Source organism: Rhinopithecus bieti, unplaced genomic scaffold, assembly GCF_001698545.2.
Source record: "Rhinopithecus bieti isolate Rb0 unplaced genomic scaffold, ASM169854v2 scaffold_16234, whole genome shotgun sequence".
Lineage (NCBI taxonomy): Eukaryota > Metazoa > Chordata > Mammalia > Primates > Cercopithecidae > Rhinopithecus > Rhinopithecus bieti.
In genome coordinates this window covers 2,688,528-2,706,589 of record NW_016808946.1, presented here as the reverse complement: position 1 = coordinate 2,706,589, position 18,062 = coordinate 2,688,528, and the positions used below count along the sequence as shown (strand labels likewise).

Sequence of the window (18,062 nt, the reverse complement as noted above, 5' to 3'; positions counted from 1 at the left end):
AGTGCGTGGCAGGCTTTGGCTGGTTCAGTGGCTGGGCTGATGTCTGGGTGTGGGCTGGAGTCTTGGGGATGGGGTGGGCAGGGTCTGTCCGTGGCTGTAGGTTTCCTCCACCTCACACAGGAGACACAGTCAGAGGGGGCCTCAGGCTGGCTGCCTGGGGTGGAGGCTGGCCCTAAAGTGCCACTGAGCTATGCCCAGGGAGGCAGGCTGGGCTCCTTCCAGCTCAGACACAGAAGTCCAACACTCCCAGATACTGTGGTCCTCTCCTTGCCTCCCAAGGCTCCCAGATACCTGTGGTCCTCCCTTTCCTCCCAAGGCTCCCAGATACCTGTAGTCCTCCCTCTGCCTCCCAAGGCTTGGGCACTCACACTGTTCCTTGGAGACTCCCTTCTCCAAAGCTATGGGGCTGCTCGGCCCAGTCCAGAGGGAAGAAGGCTGTGGGAAGGCCCAGAAACCTTTCTACAAATACCTAAAGGGAGCCTTGTGACAACAGTGGCCTTATTTTTATTTATTTATTTTTTTGAGACGGAGTCTCACTCTTGTGATCTCGGCTCACTGCTCCAACCTCCACCTCCCAGGTTCAAGCGATTCTCCTGCCTCAGCCTCTTGAGTAGCTGGGATTACAGGTGCCTGCCACCATACCTGGCTAATTTTTATATTTTTAGTACAGATGGGGTTTTACCAAGTTGCCCAGGCTAGTCTTGAACCCCTGACCTCAGGTGATCCACTCACCTTGGCCTCCCAGAGTGCTGGGATTACAGGCGTGAGCCACCACACCCGGCCAACAGTGGCTTTATTCTGAGTGTCCTCAAAGGGCAGGCTTTGGACCAGGGAGTGGCAATTACACGGAGAAAGAATTCGCCTCGAGTGATAAGGAAAATCTTCCAGCAATGAGAAGGGCTGCCCCGGCAGGAAGTGGGCTCCCAGCCCCAGAAATATCCAATCCACCAGAGACTGGCCACCGTAGTGTCTGGGGGTGCAGTGGGAATCCCTGCTCTGCGGGGAGACTCCCAGAGGTTCTATTAATAACATACTCAGGGGTTCTATTAATAATATACTCTCAATTTCAATGATCACGTCCTCAGCCTTACAGTTCTTTGTTTTGAAGGATTTTATAGATTTTGAGAGATTCAAAAGTTGTGTGAAGGGCCACTGGGTGAGGAAGTGCATTATTTTGTTAAAACATGTCAATCCCTCCCATCACGGGCGCCAGACTGCCCTGCCTCGCAGGCGTGTGCCTTACAGCCACGGCTGCGGGTGATGCAGAGACACCCACTCCATCCTTGCACAAACACTGGACAAACAGTGTCTGCCCACTTAAGCTTCTGGCCAATGTCCAGGTTCTGGTGTAACCATCTCTCGCAATGCCATGGCTTCTCCAACTTTCCCCAAAACATCTGAGCAGTTTCAGAAACTACCACTTCCTCCAGAGAGCACGTGGCTGGCCGATGAGCAAACAGCAGTTTTCCCGGGCCTGCCGCCAGGTGGTAAGTCCACGATTCTCCAGGCTGCCCGCAACTTCAAGACTCATCCTCATCCATCACTTATTTGCATACACGTCTGAAGGCCCTGGGGAGCCAGCAGGCTGGCCAGCCGACTGGAAGTCACGGCCGCTTTACTCCTTAGTGTGAAATGTGAAACACCCAAAATCCTGATGGAACCTCCAAACAGTCTTGTTTCCTATAGTCCAGAGTAAAGTGGATGCCTGGGTGAGGCCATGGTGCTTCTCGACGTCTGCACCCCAAGGGGTGCAGAGCCGGAACCAGCTGGCGGGGTCGGTGCTAGTGGATTTGCAAGCAGGGCAGATCTAAGGAAGATGCTTCTTCATTTCCCAGGACAGAGCGGGTGGGGCCCACAGAGAGTGGTCAAGGACCCCAGGCAGGGCCGGACGTTCCCCATGTTCACGTGGGGAGGAAGTCCCTGGGCAAAGTAAAACAGGTTCTCTGGGTTGGTGAGGGGAGGTCTGCAGCTGCTGAGGGCTACAGACATCTGGGACCTGAGGTGCCTGCTGTGGTGGGGATTGGTGGGGACATTCAGAGATGAGTGACTTGATCCTGGGCCCTAGGCCACCAAGGGGCTACAGGACAGAGAAGGTGGGCAGCACCAGGAGGGTCCTGCAGCCCAGTCAGGGGCCCCCACGCCAGCGCAGAGTACAGTGTGGCTGCTGCAGCAGAGACGGTGCCAGCTGACGACGCCCCATACCTTGACTTCCCTTTTGACTCAGGAGAAACAACCACGGGCACTGGCTCCATGCCCACTGGTGGCCACATTTACAGTAACTGGGGGCATGTCGGAAGGGCCCAATGGGTGTCACCTCTGAGGTCCAGGGAGAGAGGAGAGTAGGGTTACAGGGCCGTCGGGAGCCGACCTCACAGCCTCTCCCTCGGTGGGCTCTGGGCCTGGTGGTGAGGGTCTGATGCCCAGGGCTCTGGGGCCAGTGCTGTTCTCGGCAGTTCCCATCCTGCCACCTGTCTGCTGCCTCAACCAACATCACTGCTGGGATCCAGTCCCCTTGGACTGTCTCTTCTGTACAAGCCCCGGATCCCCTAGGCTCTGGGTCAGGGGACAGCTAAGTGGGGGATACAAGCAGAGACCACCAGCCCCCTGCAATGACAGGCCGGTCCATCACTAGATGCTGGAACCTCAGTTCAGGTCAGATGGGCCTCTGCCCCCAAGCTTGGTGCCAACAGTGCCACCCTGGCCTTCCAGAGGCCACCCTGCTGCCCTCCTAGCCCCAGCCCAGCCCAGGCCTCACTTTCCAGAGGCAGCTGTGGGCAAGGGGTCTTCTTTCCCTTCCTCTTCCACTGACAGCATGACATCACTGCAGCTGCCCAGAGGCGGCTCTGTCTCCTGCTCGGGGTAGTGGGGGGCATGGTCCGCCTCCAGCTCCTCCTCCAACTCGGGCTCCGCTGGCCCTACCAGGCCCTGGCCCTCTGGCAGCTCCGCCTTCACAGTTCCCACGATCACAGTGTCGGCCTTCATGATGTAGATTTTCTCTGCAAGGCAAAAGGATGGGTGAGTGAGGGAGGCCAGAGCACCAGCCAGGATGGGAGCAAAGAGGCAGAGAAGGGGCCGAGGCCCAGCGCTGGCATGCCTGCTGGGTGGCCTCAGGCTGATGGCACAGCCTCTCTGACACACCTTACAGGCATCCTGGGGGTTCAGAGGAAATAGAACAACGAGGAGCTGGGCCTTGAGGAGTTAAGAACCAGCCCACTTGTACTTAGGATTTTCTCAGCACTTCTTTGGGGATGGGTAGGGAAGAAGAGTACAGGGTGGGAGAGAAAGTAAACAGTGGACAAAAACAGGCAAAGCCGTGGGTAACCAGAGCAAAAGCAGACACAGCAGAGCTGAGCGCTTTCCACACCCCAGCTGCTGGGTCCTCAGCCCTCCTGCAAGGCAGACCCCATCAAGATTCCCATTTACAGATAAGAACCTAAAGCCTGCAGACGTTAAAGGACCTGCCCAAGGTTGCCACGTAGTTAGGAGAAATCCTGAAAAAAACACCCACTCCGCCTGGAGGCCCTTTCTGCTCCTATCCACGTGCCTACAGCCAAAACCCGGGGTAACCAACTTGTCCAGCTTGCCCGGGAACATTCCTGGTTTTAGTACTGCAAGTCCCGTGTCCTGAGAGCCCCCTTGGTCTGGGCAAACTCAGCCAGCCAGTCACATCCTGCAGAAACCCCAGCCCCCTCAATAGGTTCCGGCAGTCCATGATTGAGACAGTCTGGCTCAGGCCATGAATTTCAGGGCTTACTGCCCAGAGCCGATCTCCTGCCTGCAGCCTGCGTGGCTGTGCTGTGAGCATACGGTGGGAGCTTGGACAGATGGCCGGTCCTCGCCAGTCTGATGTGGGGCTTCGGGTGTGACCTTCTGATAGTGGGGACATGGAGGCTCAGGGGAGTTCAGTGGCCCGAGGAGCTGGGGAGTGGGGAAGTCTGGCCTCTGCCCAGCTGATGGTGTCTGGCTCAGGGTGGGCTGGCTCCTGGCTGTTTTGCAATGGACTCTGGAGGCCAGAATGGGGAAGCTCAAGAGGGAACTTGAGGGGTGGGGTGGGGTGGGGTGGGTGTGCAGGGACCCCTGCCTCTCTGGGTAATGCAGTTACACCCCTCGGATTCAGAACCCCAAAAGGTTCTCAAGTCGCCCTTACCCTCAACCCTACTGCATGACGCTGGCTCTTCTGTTTTGGTTTTGAACACCCCGGGAAAGAGAGAAGTATGCCAAACAGCAGCAAGAGGAGAAGGCCCGGCGTGTGGGACAGGCTGTGGGCTGGGCACCCCCACAGACCCCAAAACAGAGCAGGGCCTCAGCACTCCCCACACCTCCATCAAGGCCTGTGGGCTCCCGGCCCCAGGAGTCCTATAGAGGGCTGGGCAAAAGATGAGAGCCGGGGGTGGTGAGAGAGGAGACCCCAGGAGGGGAGAGGAGGCCCAGAGGGGGATGGGCAGAGAAGATGAGAGGCGGGTGGGGTCAGGTGGGAGGGAAGTGAGGGTGGGGGTGCTGGATAAGGGAGAAGCAGCCAAAGCTGGGGACAGGCTGGTCCCCTCACATTCCTCAGGGAAATGAGCAGGAGTCCCCAGGACATCCAGAATTAACTGGAGTCAAGGCGGTGGAACTGGCCGCTCCGGGTGAGGAGGCAGCTCCCACTGAGCTCAGAAGTGACAGAGGGTCTGGGAATTTCACATCCGGCCACGAGGGGTCTGCCCCGCTCCAGCTCTGCCCCCATCACAGGCTGCCCACCTGCTAGGCTGTGGGAGTGGCTTCTGAGGGCTGCATGGATTTCCTGCCCCCTCCCCAGAGCTCCAGAGTCCAGGGAATTCATCTTGGCCAGGTGGGGAGGGCAGGTGAGGAAGTTGTGGGGAAAGGGGTTTGTCTCTTGCTTGGTTCCCGGGGGAGAGGGATGATGTATGACCCCAGTGTGACCCCTCTTGGGAACTGGATGGGAAGGGAGAACGCTCCCCTGGGCTGGCATCAGGAGGACAAGGGAGGTGCCTGTGTCTTGGGTGCCCGAGAGAACCTCCAAGGCCTGCCCTTCCCATCATGGCGGAGGTGGCCCCCCAATCCACTCACCAGCAAGGCCTGCAGGCCATGCTGGGGGAGGGCAGCCACGCCTGAGCCAGCCGCCTGGGAGCCTAGTACTTCCTTCTCCTCCCCATCAAACACCCTGTGAACCCCACCCCTGGGATTGCAGGCACTGCACTCAGGTGTTCCAGTCAGGACTTCTTAGGAATTCTGAAGAAGCCTTTGATGGCATTTCCCAAAATACATACTTTTCATATAAAACTTTCTAAAAGCTACTATTTCAAAAGTTTCAGTTTGTTACAAAAAACTGTCCAGGCCGGGCACAGTGGCTCATGCCTATAATCCCAGTACTTTGGAAGGCCAAGGCAGGCAGATCACCTTGAGGCCAGGAGTTCAAGACCAGCCTGGCCAGCATAGTGAAATCCTGTCTCTACTAAAAATACAAAAAATTAGCCAGGCGTGGTGACACTCACCCATAATCCCAGTTACTCAGGAGGCTGAAAAAATAAAAAGAGAAGATGACTGCCCTGAAGAGTCCTGGCCACCACCGTCTGCCATAGAAATGCACAGGACAATTACAAATGACTCTTCAGTATCATCCCAGTGCCAGTTGCCCTTCCAGAGGTGACAGAGATGGGGTCCACTAAGGCCCTGCCCACAGGGAGCACAAAGCCAGGTGGAGGTGGAGGAAGGCTATAAACATGCAGTCACACCGCTGGGTGCTAGGATACTGGGTAGCGGAGACCTGGGTTCTTAGGGAGCATAGCACAATGGAGAGGGCACAGAAGGCTTCCTGGAGGAAGAGGCAAATAAGTAGGGTCCCCATGAAATCCAGAATTAACTGGATTCAAGGCGGTGGAGTGGGCTGTTTCAGGCGAGGGGGCAGCTTCCACTGAGAAGCTCAGACGTGAGAGAGGGGTCTGTAAGTTCGGGAGACTGCCACGAGGGAGAGGGGCAGACCGTGGGGTCAGAAGATAGGTGAGTCTGGTGGGGGAGCTACAACTTACTGTCAGCCTTGAGTGCTGGAATGAGAATGCTGTAATTCATCCCACAGGGAATGGGAAGCCACTGGAGGCTTTCCAGCAGGGGTGCAATACAGTCAGGTATATATTCTGGGAAAAATGCCCTACTTGTACCAAGGTGATGAGAAGCAAGAGAGGAGGCAGGGAGGCCCACAGGAGGCCAAAGCAGATGTCTGTCCAGGCTGGTGGGCAGCTGCTGTTGCAAAGCTCTGGACATCTGGGCCCCATCCGGCCTCCTGCTTCTGCAGAGGGTGGGTGGTAACATGGACAAATCAAAGGCTTCAGGGCCCAGCAGACGCAGGGGCGAGTCCCAGCTGTGTCACTTAGTAGCCATGCGATGGGGAAAATCCCTTCACCCTCTGAGCCACAGTTTCCCCAACTGTAAAATGGGGAGAAAGACACCATCCTAAGCAGGTGGTGAGACAATCAGAGATGAAGAGACGGCGCCTGCACAGTGCCCGGAATGTGCCAGACAAGCGGCAGGTCCTATGACCACTGGCACGTCTTCTTCCTGTCCCCTCGGGTGCTCGGTGTTGGAGGCCGGGGTGGCGTTCATTTTTTACGTGAGTGACGGTAGGCACCTCATGCGCACTGGCTCATGAATTCGCACAATGGCCTATGAGCTAAGTACCCTTGCCGTCCCTACTTACAGAAACTTAAATTGGGGTGAAGAATCTATGCCTCTCCTTTGCTGGCCCTTTTGGCTCCAGGGTCTCCAGGTCCCTTCCAGGGCCCAGGGCTCATCTCCCATCTGCCCCTGGGCTGCAGAGGACCTCCCAAAACAGGCTGACTCACCAATCCTGTTATTGGTGTGCTCCGTGGACACCCGGGGCTCAGGAAGGTCCCTGGGGACGAGGGGCCCCGGCCGGGCTGGCATCCCGCAGCGGCAGGCTCTCTGGGCAGGCTGCCCCCTCTTTGTGGCAGGTCTCCTTCGGTGGCCGGCTCAGTAACCCCAGCTCTTCCGCACTGGGTTCTGTCACAAACGCACCACTCCTGAGCTGCTGTGGGAGGGGAATGCGTGCTACTGCAGGGTACCCCCCAAGCCCCCCCAGTCTCTGAACTGGGAGGCCCCTTTTTTGTCATCTCTACAGACCCCAGTGAGTCTCCCTTTCTGCTTTAAAGCTGACATGAGCTGCCCTGGGCTTCTCAGCTTTCTGGGTGAAGTCTGTTGCTTTTAATTGGGTAACAGTCAGCAACTCACAGGGCGCTCACCACGTCCGTGGCCCTGTCCTAAAGACCTATGCTAAAGACATACGTTAATCCTCACAACCACCGTATGAGGTGTGTAACAGCCCCTTTCCCATTTTACAGATGAGGAAAGCAAGACACAGAGGAGTCAAGTAACTTGCCCAGGGTTATACCATCAGTAAGTATCTGAGCTGGGATTTGAACCCTGGCATCTGGTCCATAATCCACACTCATAAGCACCAAAGTCTGTTAAGTACCAGCTCCAGGCCCCCCGCCTCCTGGAACAGCCCCCTCCGGCTCCCCAGCCCCAATATCCTGGAAAATAATCTTTTATGATCACACTCATACATTCTAAAAACAACTATGTCATGAGGAAAGTGTCAGTTTAGTTTTTGACTGTTACAGGTAAGAGTAAAGAAGTGGCCTCATGAAATGTCCTGATGCCTTCGAAATGGAGTGAGTTTGAGTAATTCCGAGGAGGCAGGGATGCCCGTGCTGACGCAAGGATTCTCAAGGCACAGACAACATATCTTCTAGATTGGTGCAAAAGTAATCACGTTTTTGCCATTACTTTTAATGGCAAATGGCACCAACATTAATACATAATCTTGAATACTCTTTTATAGTAATATGAAGGCTAAAAGACTGTTTTTTGAGACAGAGTCTCACTCTGTTACCCAGGCTGGAGAGCAGTCGCGCAATCTTGGCTCACTGCAACCTCTGTCCCCCAGGTTCAAGCAATTCTCCTGCCTCAGCCCCCCGAGTAGCTGGGACTACAGGCGTGCGCCACTACACCCAGATACTTTTTGTAGTTTTAGTAGAGACGGAGTTTCACTATCTTGGCCAGGCTGGTCTCGAACTCCTGACCTCAGGTGATCTGCCCACCTCAGCCTCCCAAAATGCTGGGATTATAAGTGTGAGCCATGGTGCCTGGCCAAAAGACTGCATTTTAAAACAAGTTACTGTTAATGTGTTGGCCTACGCAGCAAAAATATATTTGATTACCTTACAAATTGCTGAATACCTCTTTCGTGAAATTTCTCAGTATTGTAACAGCCACTTGTCACACCCGAACATATTCGAATGGGATCCCCCATAATTTGAAACTGAACTAGTATTATGGTTCTGTATATTATATTGAAAAATGAAAGGACAGAAACCCTTCTTACTGTATGAATGCTTGAATTAAAAGAAAGTAATGGAAGAATTGATAAATGAAAAAAAAAAAAAGGAATGGACCACAGCCACCTGCTCCATCATCTAGCTTGGAGGATGAGATTCACAGAAGAGTAAAGAAAAGGGGGAAATGAACACAGTCTTCCTCCTGACCAGACCTGGTACCCAAAAGTGGCCCAAACCAAATCCACTGTCTGCAGGCTCTTCTGGAAATTCCCGGCAGGCTGAGCCAGGAGCTGGAGGCTGCTGTGAGGGTGGGGCTATCCATCCTTAGCCAAGGCCTGGCTGAGGCCCCAGCAAGGCCCCTGTGCACAGAGGTCCCTGTGGCGGGGCAGACTCAGCCTGAACTTGCAGCAGGGGCCTGCACCCTGGGCACTGTGGGAGGGAAATGCCCCTTCCGTCCCCTCCCTCTCCCTTCCCCCTTCCCCCAGCAGCTCTCAAAACTTCAGATCTGTTAGGGAAGGAGTCAGATTTAGGGGCACGAAGCTGAGGTGGGGGCAAGGGAGGGGTCCTTACCGTTGAGCTCCTCCTGGGTCTGGAATCTGCAAAAAGCAAGAGCAGCAACTTCACCATGGAGAGTCTGGCAGCCCCCGGCCCTGCCTGCCCCACCTGTTGGCAAACGGTCCTCCTGGATCACAGGTGGTGCTGAACTCAGCCCAGGGGTCAGGTCCTCAGTCTGGAGAGCCCTGGGTGGGTTTCAGAGTCAGCACCCACCCCAGCCGAAGGCAAGGAGACTCACTTCCCAATGCTCGCTTCTCCAGTGGCAGATGGAGGACAGGGGACCACCTCTCTCCCCTGGACACTCTTATTCCTTTTTTTTTTTTGAGATGGAATCTCGCTCTGTCACCCAGGCTGGAGTGCAGTGGTGCAATCTCGGCTCAATGCAACCTCCGCCTCCTGGGTTCAAGCGATTCTCATGCCTCAGCCTCCCGAGTAGCTGGGATTACAGGCTCATGCCACCAACCCCGGCTAATTTTTTTGTATTTTCAGTAGAGACGGGGTTTCACCATGTTGGCCAGGCTGGTCTCGAACTCCTGACCTCAAGTGATCGGCCTGCCTCAGTCTTGCAAAGTGCTGGGATTATAGGCATGAGCCACTACACCTGGCTGCCACTCTCATTCCTAATGACTAAACCAATGAACACACTGAACTGCTCTCCCAACCCCCACCCCCGCATACATGCAAAGATTGATTCACAAGAAGCACAGGCCCAACGGGAGCCCAGGAGGCTTCCACTGGGTCAGAGGTTCTGCTGCCCCCACCTTGCTGTCTCCAGGGTGTGGAGAGCCCCGAACTCCCCGGAACACCAGGCAAAACCCACGTGGAGGACCTCAAACAGGTGATGGAGAGAGGATGACGGATCCTGCAGATGCTACCTGGACCCTGCCTGGGACACACCCAAAGCCAGTCTGCTGTGGAGCCCTCCTGACTCCAGCTGGACTTCGATTTTCTCTTTCATGTGCCTGAAAGCACCCAGATGGCAGCCTTTGAGGAGGACAACTGCTCTCAGGTTATCTCGTTTCCTTCAATCACATCCTTTTGTGGGCTCAGGAGGTGCTGATGCAATGATTCTCAAGGTACAACCTCTATCTCAAACCTCTACCCTCCACTCCCATTGGTCTCCCATATTAAACAGGGGCCAGGTCACGCCCAAGCACATATTGATATTTAACATTTAACCTTGGCTCACTGGCCATCTGAGAAAGGTGAGAGGGCATCCAGGCATCTAGTCCATCCTGGGACAAGTCAATTCCCAGAGCAGACCATCCTCCAGGGATGCCCAGCCTTTAACCACTCCCGAGAATGCTACCTATGGAGATCTGGAATATGCTGTTGTCAGGCATGCATCCCTGGCCAGACAAATCTGCCACCAAGATGCCCGTATGCCAGCCACACCGCCTCCTGCACACATCTTTGATTTCAGCAGCTCTGGAGAGCCACCAGCCCTGAGCCCTCGCAGACATGTTCACCAGTGCTCAGTCAACAAGTAGGATAAAGCACACACAAGACTGACCATTTGAACATGCTGTGTCGACACTAGGTGAGTTTGGGAAACACTCTGTGGGATACTTTTTTCTTTTTTTGAGACAGAGTCTTACTCTGTCACCCAGGCTGGAGTGCAGTGGCGTAATCTCAGCTCACCGCAACCTCTGCCTCCCAGGTTTAAGCAATTCTCACAAGTAGCTGGGATTTGTGGACGTGTGCCACCACGCCCGGCTAATTTTTGTATTTTTAGTAGAAACAGGGTTTCACCATGTTGGCCAGGTTGGTCTCGAACTCCTGACCTCAGGTGATCTGCCCACCTCAGCCTCTCAAAGTGCTGGGATAACAGGCAGGCATGAGCCACACCACGCCCGGCCAGGGGTAATTTTATTTAATTAATTAATTAATTAATTAATTTTTTTTTTTTTTTTGAGACAACGTCTCACTCTGTCGCCTAGGCTGGAGTGCAGTGGCGCAATCTCAGCACACTGCAGCCTCCGCCTCCTGGGTTCAAGCAAGTCTCCTGCCTCAGCCTCCCAGGTAGCTGCAATTACAGGCGCGCACCACCATGCCCGGCTAATTGTTGTATTTTTAGTACAGATGGGGTTTCAACATGTTGGCCAGGCTGGTCTCGATCTCTTGACCTCGCTTGACCTCGTGATCCACCCGCCTTGGCCTCCCAAAGTGCTAAGATTACAGGCGTGAGCCACCGCGTCCAGCCGAGGCACCTTCTTTTCAACGATGTCAGTGAAACTAAATCATGGTCCCTCCAGAGTGATTTTGAGTTTTAAAAGCAGCCAAGTGTTCTTTGGTACCAAGTCATTGGTGGTGGCCAACAGAAAAAAAAAAAAACAAAAAAAAAGTGTGACAAAGTCACAAAACAAAACAAATAAAAATGACACAACTCGGCCTTGAAGGGAAAGTGGGTGAACAGGATGGCAGAGCTGCCCATGCCTGCAGGCTGGTTCCATTTTTCTAAAGAGCCATCTGGCAACAAAAACCTTATACGTTTTACCCAGTCATCCCTCCTGGGGAACACACCCTCGGGAAATAACCTGAAGAAAACAAAAGGCTGAGCACAGCAGTGGGTTTATAATCACCCCCAAATTGAAAACCAGCCAAATGTCAAAAACAATCAGGCCGCTTAGCCATCCAGGAGCAGAGGCCGCCCCGGCGGTGAAACCCAGCACAATATTACTTCCCTTCTCCAAGCCTCTGTCCTCCTAGCTGGACAATGGGATGAATCACATCAACTTTGGGGCTTTCTGTGAAGATTAAAAGAGATCTCAAAAGTGAAGGTGCCCAGTGGTAAATCAGGTTGATTTGATTTTTTTTTTTTTTTTTTTTTTTTTGAGATGGATTCTCGCTCTGTCACCCAGGCTGGAATGTAGTGGCACATTCTCGGCTCAGTGCAACCTCTGCCTCTGGGGTTTAAGTGATCCTCCTGCCTCAGCCTCCCAAGTAGCTGGGACTACAGGTGTGTGCCACCACACCTGGCTAATTTTGTATTTTAGTAGAGACAGGGTTTCACCATGTTGGCCAGGCTGGTCTCAAACTTCTGACCTCAGGTAATCCGCCTGCCTCGGCCTCCCAAAGTGCTGGGATTACAGGCATGAGCCACTGTGCCTGGCCAAGATTTGATGTGATGAGCATGACATTTCACCTCTGTGGTCTTCCTCCCCCAACGCATAACTCCAGTCTAATCATGGGGAAGACATCAGACAGATCCCAGGAGATGGGCGTCCCGCAAAACACCTGATCAAGACTCCTCAAAAACTGCCAAGGCCATCAAGGAAACCGGTCTTGAGAAATAAGGTCTGGGAAACAGTCACAGGCCAGAGGAGCCTAAGGCCACGTGATGACTGAATGTAACCTGGACTCCTGGATGGGATCCTGGAACCTTAGGCAACGCAAGAGAACCCAGAACACAGTGTGGCCTTTCATTCGTAATCTTGTGTCAGTAACGGTTCACATATTTTGACAAATGAACCATGCTGATGTAAGATGTTAATCACAGAGGAAACTGGGTGTGGGGCATGTGGGAACTCCTGTGCTCTCTTCTCCAATTTTCTGTATATCTAAAACTATTTTTAAAAATGAGGCCGGGCGCGGTGGCTCATGCCTGTAATCCCAGTACTTTGGGAGGCTGAGGTGGGCAGATAACAAGGTCAGGAGTTCCAGACCAGCCTAGCCAACCTGGTGAAACCCCATCTCTACTAAAAATACAAAAATTAGATGGGCGTGGTGGCACATGCCTATAATCCCAGCTACTTGGGAGGCTGAGGCAGGAGAATTGCTGGAACCCGGGAGGCAGAGTTTACAGTGAGCTGAGATTGTGCCATTGCACTCCAGCCTGGGTAACACAGTGAAACTCTGTCTCAAAAAAAAAAAAAAAAAATGAGGACTAGCTGGGCACAGTGGCTCTCGCCTATAATCCAAGCACTTTGGGAGGCTGAGGTGTGCAGATCACTTGAGCTCAGGAGTTCAAGACCAGCCTGCACAACAAAGGGAGACCCGGTCTCTTCAAAAAATAGAAAAGTTAGCTGGGTGTGGTGGTATGTATCTGTAGTCCCAGCTTCTGAGGAGGCTGAGGTTGAAGGATCACTTGAACCCAGGAGGTCAAGGCTGCAATGAGCCATGATCGTACCATGACACTCCAGAGTGACACCCTGTCCCCAAAAAATAAATAAATAAATAAAAATGAAGGCCACTTAGAACGGAGTCTCGCTCTGTTGCTCAGGCTGGAGTGCAGTGGCATGATCTCGGCTCACTGCAATCTCCACCTCCCTGGTTCAAGAAATTATCCCACCTCAGCCTCAGTAGCTGGGATTACAGGCGTGTGCCACCACGCCTGGCTAATTTTTTTATTTTTAGTAGAGATGGGGTTTCGCCATGTTGGCCAGGCTGGTCTTGAATTCTCGACCTCAGGTGATCCACCCACCTTGGCCTCCCAAAGTGCTGGGATTACAGGTGTGAACCACCATGCCTGGCCTACTAAGAACTTTTAAAAATCAAAATATTTTAAAAAGAAGGTGTCCAGGATGCTGTCAAGCACACAGCAGGTCCAGGAAAAGCCCAGGATGGTAACATGGCTCTGCACTCTGTCACACTGAATGGCAACTCAGAGTTCGATACCGACTCTCCCAAACAAGCGTAAAAATCACAGAGGTAAAAAGGCGGAATCTGGAAGGCTCTGACATGGACTAGAGCCGTGTTACAACCCATCAGGATTCTGATAAAGACCTAGAACAAATCTTGCCAAGTGCAGAGGTCAGATTTCATAACTGCTCTTCCCCTAAAAATGCTGATTCAATCTGCTAGCCTTATTTATTGGTTTCCTTGCTTTTTGGAATCACCACCATCTTCTCGTAAGCCTGTCTGGCACCCCCAGGACACAAGTCCAGGACCACGCTGGGCAGACTGCACAAGTGCACGGTGTCACAGGGTGCTGTGAAGGCCACGCCCATGGAGCACGTGCATTCTGACGTGTGATATAAAGCTCTTGATCCCTTCCATCCCTGTTGTTCTCCACTTTTAATCCCCTCCCTCTCTGGCCTGTGATTCCCCAATGCTGTGGGAAGCAGAACAGGCCCAAGGGGGGAGTTTAGCACAGAGGTTCAGCTAGGCTTTGGCAACAGGTACCCCTCAATGCAAACCCCGGGCTCCTTGGAGACAGAGCTGATTCCAGTGCCGGGGCAGGAGAGCACAAGTTAAGCTGGGATATTTCAGAATAGGGACGTGCTGAAAGCACAGGATGAGGATATACCAAAGCACACAAGAGCCGGCTTAAAGGGGCTCTCCCTGACCTCATCTGGGACCATTTGAGCATCAAAATAAAAAATGATGGTAAGAGATTATAACCCATTGAACAGAATAGGAGTCCATTAATCCATACAGATATAAAGATGTAAGTGAAGAAAATAAAGTTACGGGTTGGGCGCGGTGGCTCACTCCTGTCATCCCTGAACTTTGGGAGGCCAAGACGGAAGGACCACTTGAGGCCAGGAGTTCGAGACTAGCCTGGCCAACATGGTGAAACCCTGTCTCTACTAAAAATACAAAAAATTAGCCAGGCATTGTGGCAGACGCCTGTAATCCCAGCTACTCGGGAGCTGAGGCAGGAGAATTGCTTGAACCCGGGAGGCAGGGGTTGCAGTGAGCCGAGATCACGCCACTGCACTCCAGCCTGGGCGACAGAGCCAGACCCTGTCTCAAAAAAAAAAGAAAAGAAAATGAAGGTCTGCTGAAGAATGGGCTATTGACATAGTCTCAAAGTAACGCCCCTAAAGACAGTAATGACCGAGGAGCAAATGGAGACCTCACAGTGGAGAGGCCCGGCAGACATCACCTCGGTCAAGCACTCAAAGTGCACAGCACCAGGAAAGGGACAAATGGAAACCTGGCAGGACGCCCCGAGAGAGGAGAGCCCAGCATCACTCCTGGGACCTTCCAGCCCAAAATGCGTGACCTGAATCCACTCGGGAGAAAACACTAGACAAACCCAAAGCAAGGAGCATCCACGAAATCACCAGCTTGCGCTCTTCCCAAGAAAGTGAAAGAAACGCCTGGGGAATGGATCGAGACAGAAGGAGACTCGAGAAACCAGACAAGCGAATGTAACACGTGGCCCTGAGCTGGAGTCCTCTGCTCTAAAGGACATTATTGGGGCAAATAAGGAAACTTGAACAGAGCCTGAGAATTCATTGTGTCATGTATCAGTGTGAATTCCCTGATTCTGACGATCCTTACTATATAGTGTAAGATACACCCTTATCTGTCTGAGACACACACTAACGTTTTCGGGGTGAGAGGCATCCAGTCAGTCAGTTACTCTCAAATGGTTCAGGTCAAAATAAATTCTTCATACTTATACCATTTCTATAAGTTTGAAACTGTTTCAAAACAAAAAAGAATTTCTTTCAACCTAAATCTCCCTGGAATAACAGAAAATGACTCAAGTGCTCATAAAAATGAAGGATTAAAAGAATTTTAAGACCAGGCATAGTGACTCATGCCTGTAAATCCCAGCACTTTGGGAGGCCGAGGCGGGCGGATCATGAGGTCAGGAGTTTGAGACCAGCCTGGCCAACATGGTGAAACCCCGTCTCTACTAAAATACAAAAATTAGCCAGGCGTGGTGACACATGCCTGTAATCCCAGCTACTCAGGAGGCTGAGGCAGCAGAATCACTTGAACCCGGGAGGCGGAGGTGGCAGTGAACCCAGATTGCACCCCTGTACTCTAGCCTGGGTGACAGAGCGAGACTCTGTCTCAAAAAAAAAAAAAAAAGAAAAGAATTTTAGACCGGTGGTTCGCAACCAGGAGTAGTTTTCCCCGGGAGCCACGTGGCAATGTCTAGAGACATTTTTGGTTGTCCCAAGTAGGGGGTGTTGCTGGCATCTAGAGGGGCTGCAGAATGTCCTACAGGATAGTGCTCCACAGCAAAGAAGGATCCGTTCCCAAATGTCAGTGGTACCAAGGGTGAAAAATCTTTTTACAAACATCTCAACAACCACGATAAAATCCCCGTCCTACTGCTCACCCAGCGTGTGGCCTTAAATCACTTCATCATCCTGTGCCTCAGGCTGCTAATCTGTGCAACGGGGATAACAGTAGGTACCTCACAGGCCACTGGAGGAGTAGATGAGATCACGTGTGTGCTCTGCAAATGCCTGTCACTGAGGACACACGGGGGAAGGTCGGATCAACTCCAGGGCTGGTTGGCAAGTATCTCATCGCACCTGCACAGACCACAGATCCCTGATGCGCGCACTGCTCAAAGGAACCAGGAGCACCCCCTGCCCCAGGTGTGGGATGTGGGAGGCCAAGGGGCACATGCTCCCATCCTGCCTGCCTTTGGCCTCTGCAGGCAGTCAGAATTAGTCTAAAAGCTTGGAGGGAGCTAGGACAGCTTCTGGGCCCGGCACAGAGCCTGCACGGAGGAAGTGCTCAGTGAAGACCATGTGAATAGATGAACGAATGAACCAATGAACCAGTTCTCCTTCCCTCCTTCGCCACCCACGGCTCGGGAGGGAAAGGGGCATACAGCCAGCTCGGTCCGTTCTCACCCTGTGCCCTGTGAGCTTGCCTGTCTCGGCTTCACTTTCTGTCCATCTTGGGCCTGGGAACCCAGACCCCAAGGGCCCACCAGAAGAAGCTAGAGGGTCAAAAACGACCTGAGATAGGACGTCCACCATTGAGTCTCGGGGCTCAGTTCTTTGTAGATCTGGCTTCTTAGGGGAAGGTGTTTTCTTTCTTTTTTTCTTCTTGTAACAAAACTGCTCTCACAGAGGTTTGAAGAAAAAAAATAAACTGACGGCAATGGAAATTCTAATACTAGAAAAATGTCAAGAAAGCAAATGCCGGTTTCAATGAGACACTCAGCCTGACAGGTCATGGAAACAGGCTTGAAACTATCAAAACACAAAAACCCCCCCGGCACAGGGACCACAAGCGCTTGCTTGTGAAACTCATCAAATTCAAAACATGCCTCAGTGGACCGTGTTTTTGTGCCCAAGTCAAGAGTCAGCCTACGCAAGGGCCTCTCCAAGGGTCCTGGGGAGATCGGGGGACGGGCCAGGACCTGGCCTTAGGCTGAGCACGTGGCTCTTGGGTGGGCATTCGGGTGGTGGACAGAGCTGGTGGGGGGAAGGAAGAGGGGACAGGGCTGAGCCCTTTACAAACCAAAACCCCTAGGACCAGTGCCTGAGTCTGGTTGTGCCACTGCCAGGCTGTGTGGCCCTGGGCCAGCCGTCCACCTCGCTGAGTCCTGTCTCCTCCTTGCACAACAAAGGTCATCACTGGGGGAGTGCAGGAGGCCTCTACGGGAGCCCACCTTGCAAATCAGAAAGGAAGGCTCAGACAATTCCCCCATCAGAGCCCAGCACTCAATCCATGCCGTGCAGTGCTGAGGAAGACCCTGGCCTGCCTTGAAGGGGCTGCCCAGGAGAGAAAAGGTGCTCAGCACAAGATGGCTGGGAGCCCCCTACCCCAGGTGAGAGCTGGAAGACATGTGCTGTCTAGATGCCCCTGCCTGGACAGGTGAAGAGGGTCCCAGCTCCCAAGGGCTGCCTGGAAGAGCTGGCCTGGAGGCTGGGCAGGGATCAGAGTACAGGGATCAGGGAGGGGGTCAGAAGCACCCAGGACTCCGGAAGGCCTGAAGCTTCCAGGGAGGAAAAAGCCCCAGGCACAAGCCAGCCTGTCAACAGGCAGCAGCCACCGACTGTAGGCAGGTACTCCATGATGTGCTTAACAGCCCAACCTTGATGAATCCACAGGCCAAGCCTCTGAAGTAGGCTCTACCATCGCATTTTCCAGATGAGGAAACTGAGACACGGAGCAATTCAGTAACTCACACGGGGTCACACAGCTTGCAAGTGGCAGAACCAGGGTCCCTCCTGCCCCATGTGCTCCTTTCCCCTCCTGCCCCTGGGCTGATCACCAGGTGGTAGAAGAGGGGGAGAGAGGGGAAAGAGAGAAGGAGAGAGAGGGAGAAAGGGAGGATAGAATGTAGAAAGGAAGGGAAGGCTGGCGGGAATACCCCCTAGGGATACTGGAGGAAAAAGTGAAAGACAAGATAGACTTTTAAACGTTCATGCCAGCATCCATCCAGGTGCTGCTCTGGGCAAGCCATGCAGTCCTCACGCCCAGTACAGTCTTCACCTCATTGCATTC

The 18,062-nt window shown here is 53.2% G+C and overlaps 1 protein-coding gene across 1 annotated transcript in view; it reads right to left on the bottom strand.

The window, feature by feature from the left end:
• Positions 1–1,093: 1,093 nt before the first annotated feature.
• TNFRSF8 (TNF receptor superfamily member 8) overlaps positions 1,094–18,062 on the bottom strand; it is a 66,701-nt gene continuing 49,732 nt past the window's right edge. The window contains 4 exon segments of the mRNA XM_017888044.1: positions 1,094–2,996; positions 6,837–6,892; positions 6,894–7,042; positions 8,922–8,947. Coding sequence (XP_017743533.1) covers positions 2,752–2,996; positions 6,837–6,892; positions 6,894–7,042; positions 8,922–8,947 — 476 coding nt within the window. The 3' untranslated portion in view covers positions 1,094–2,751.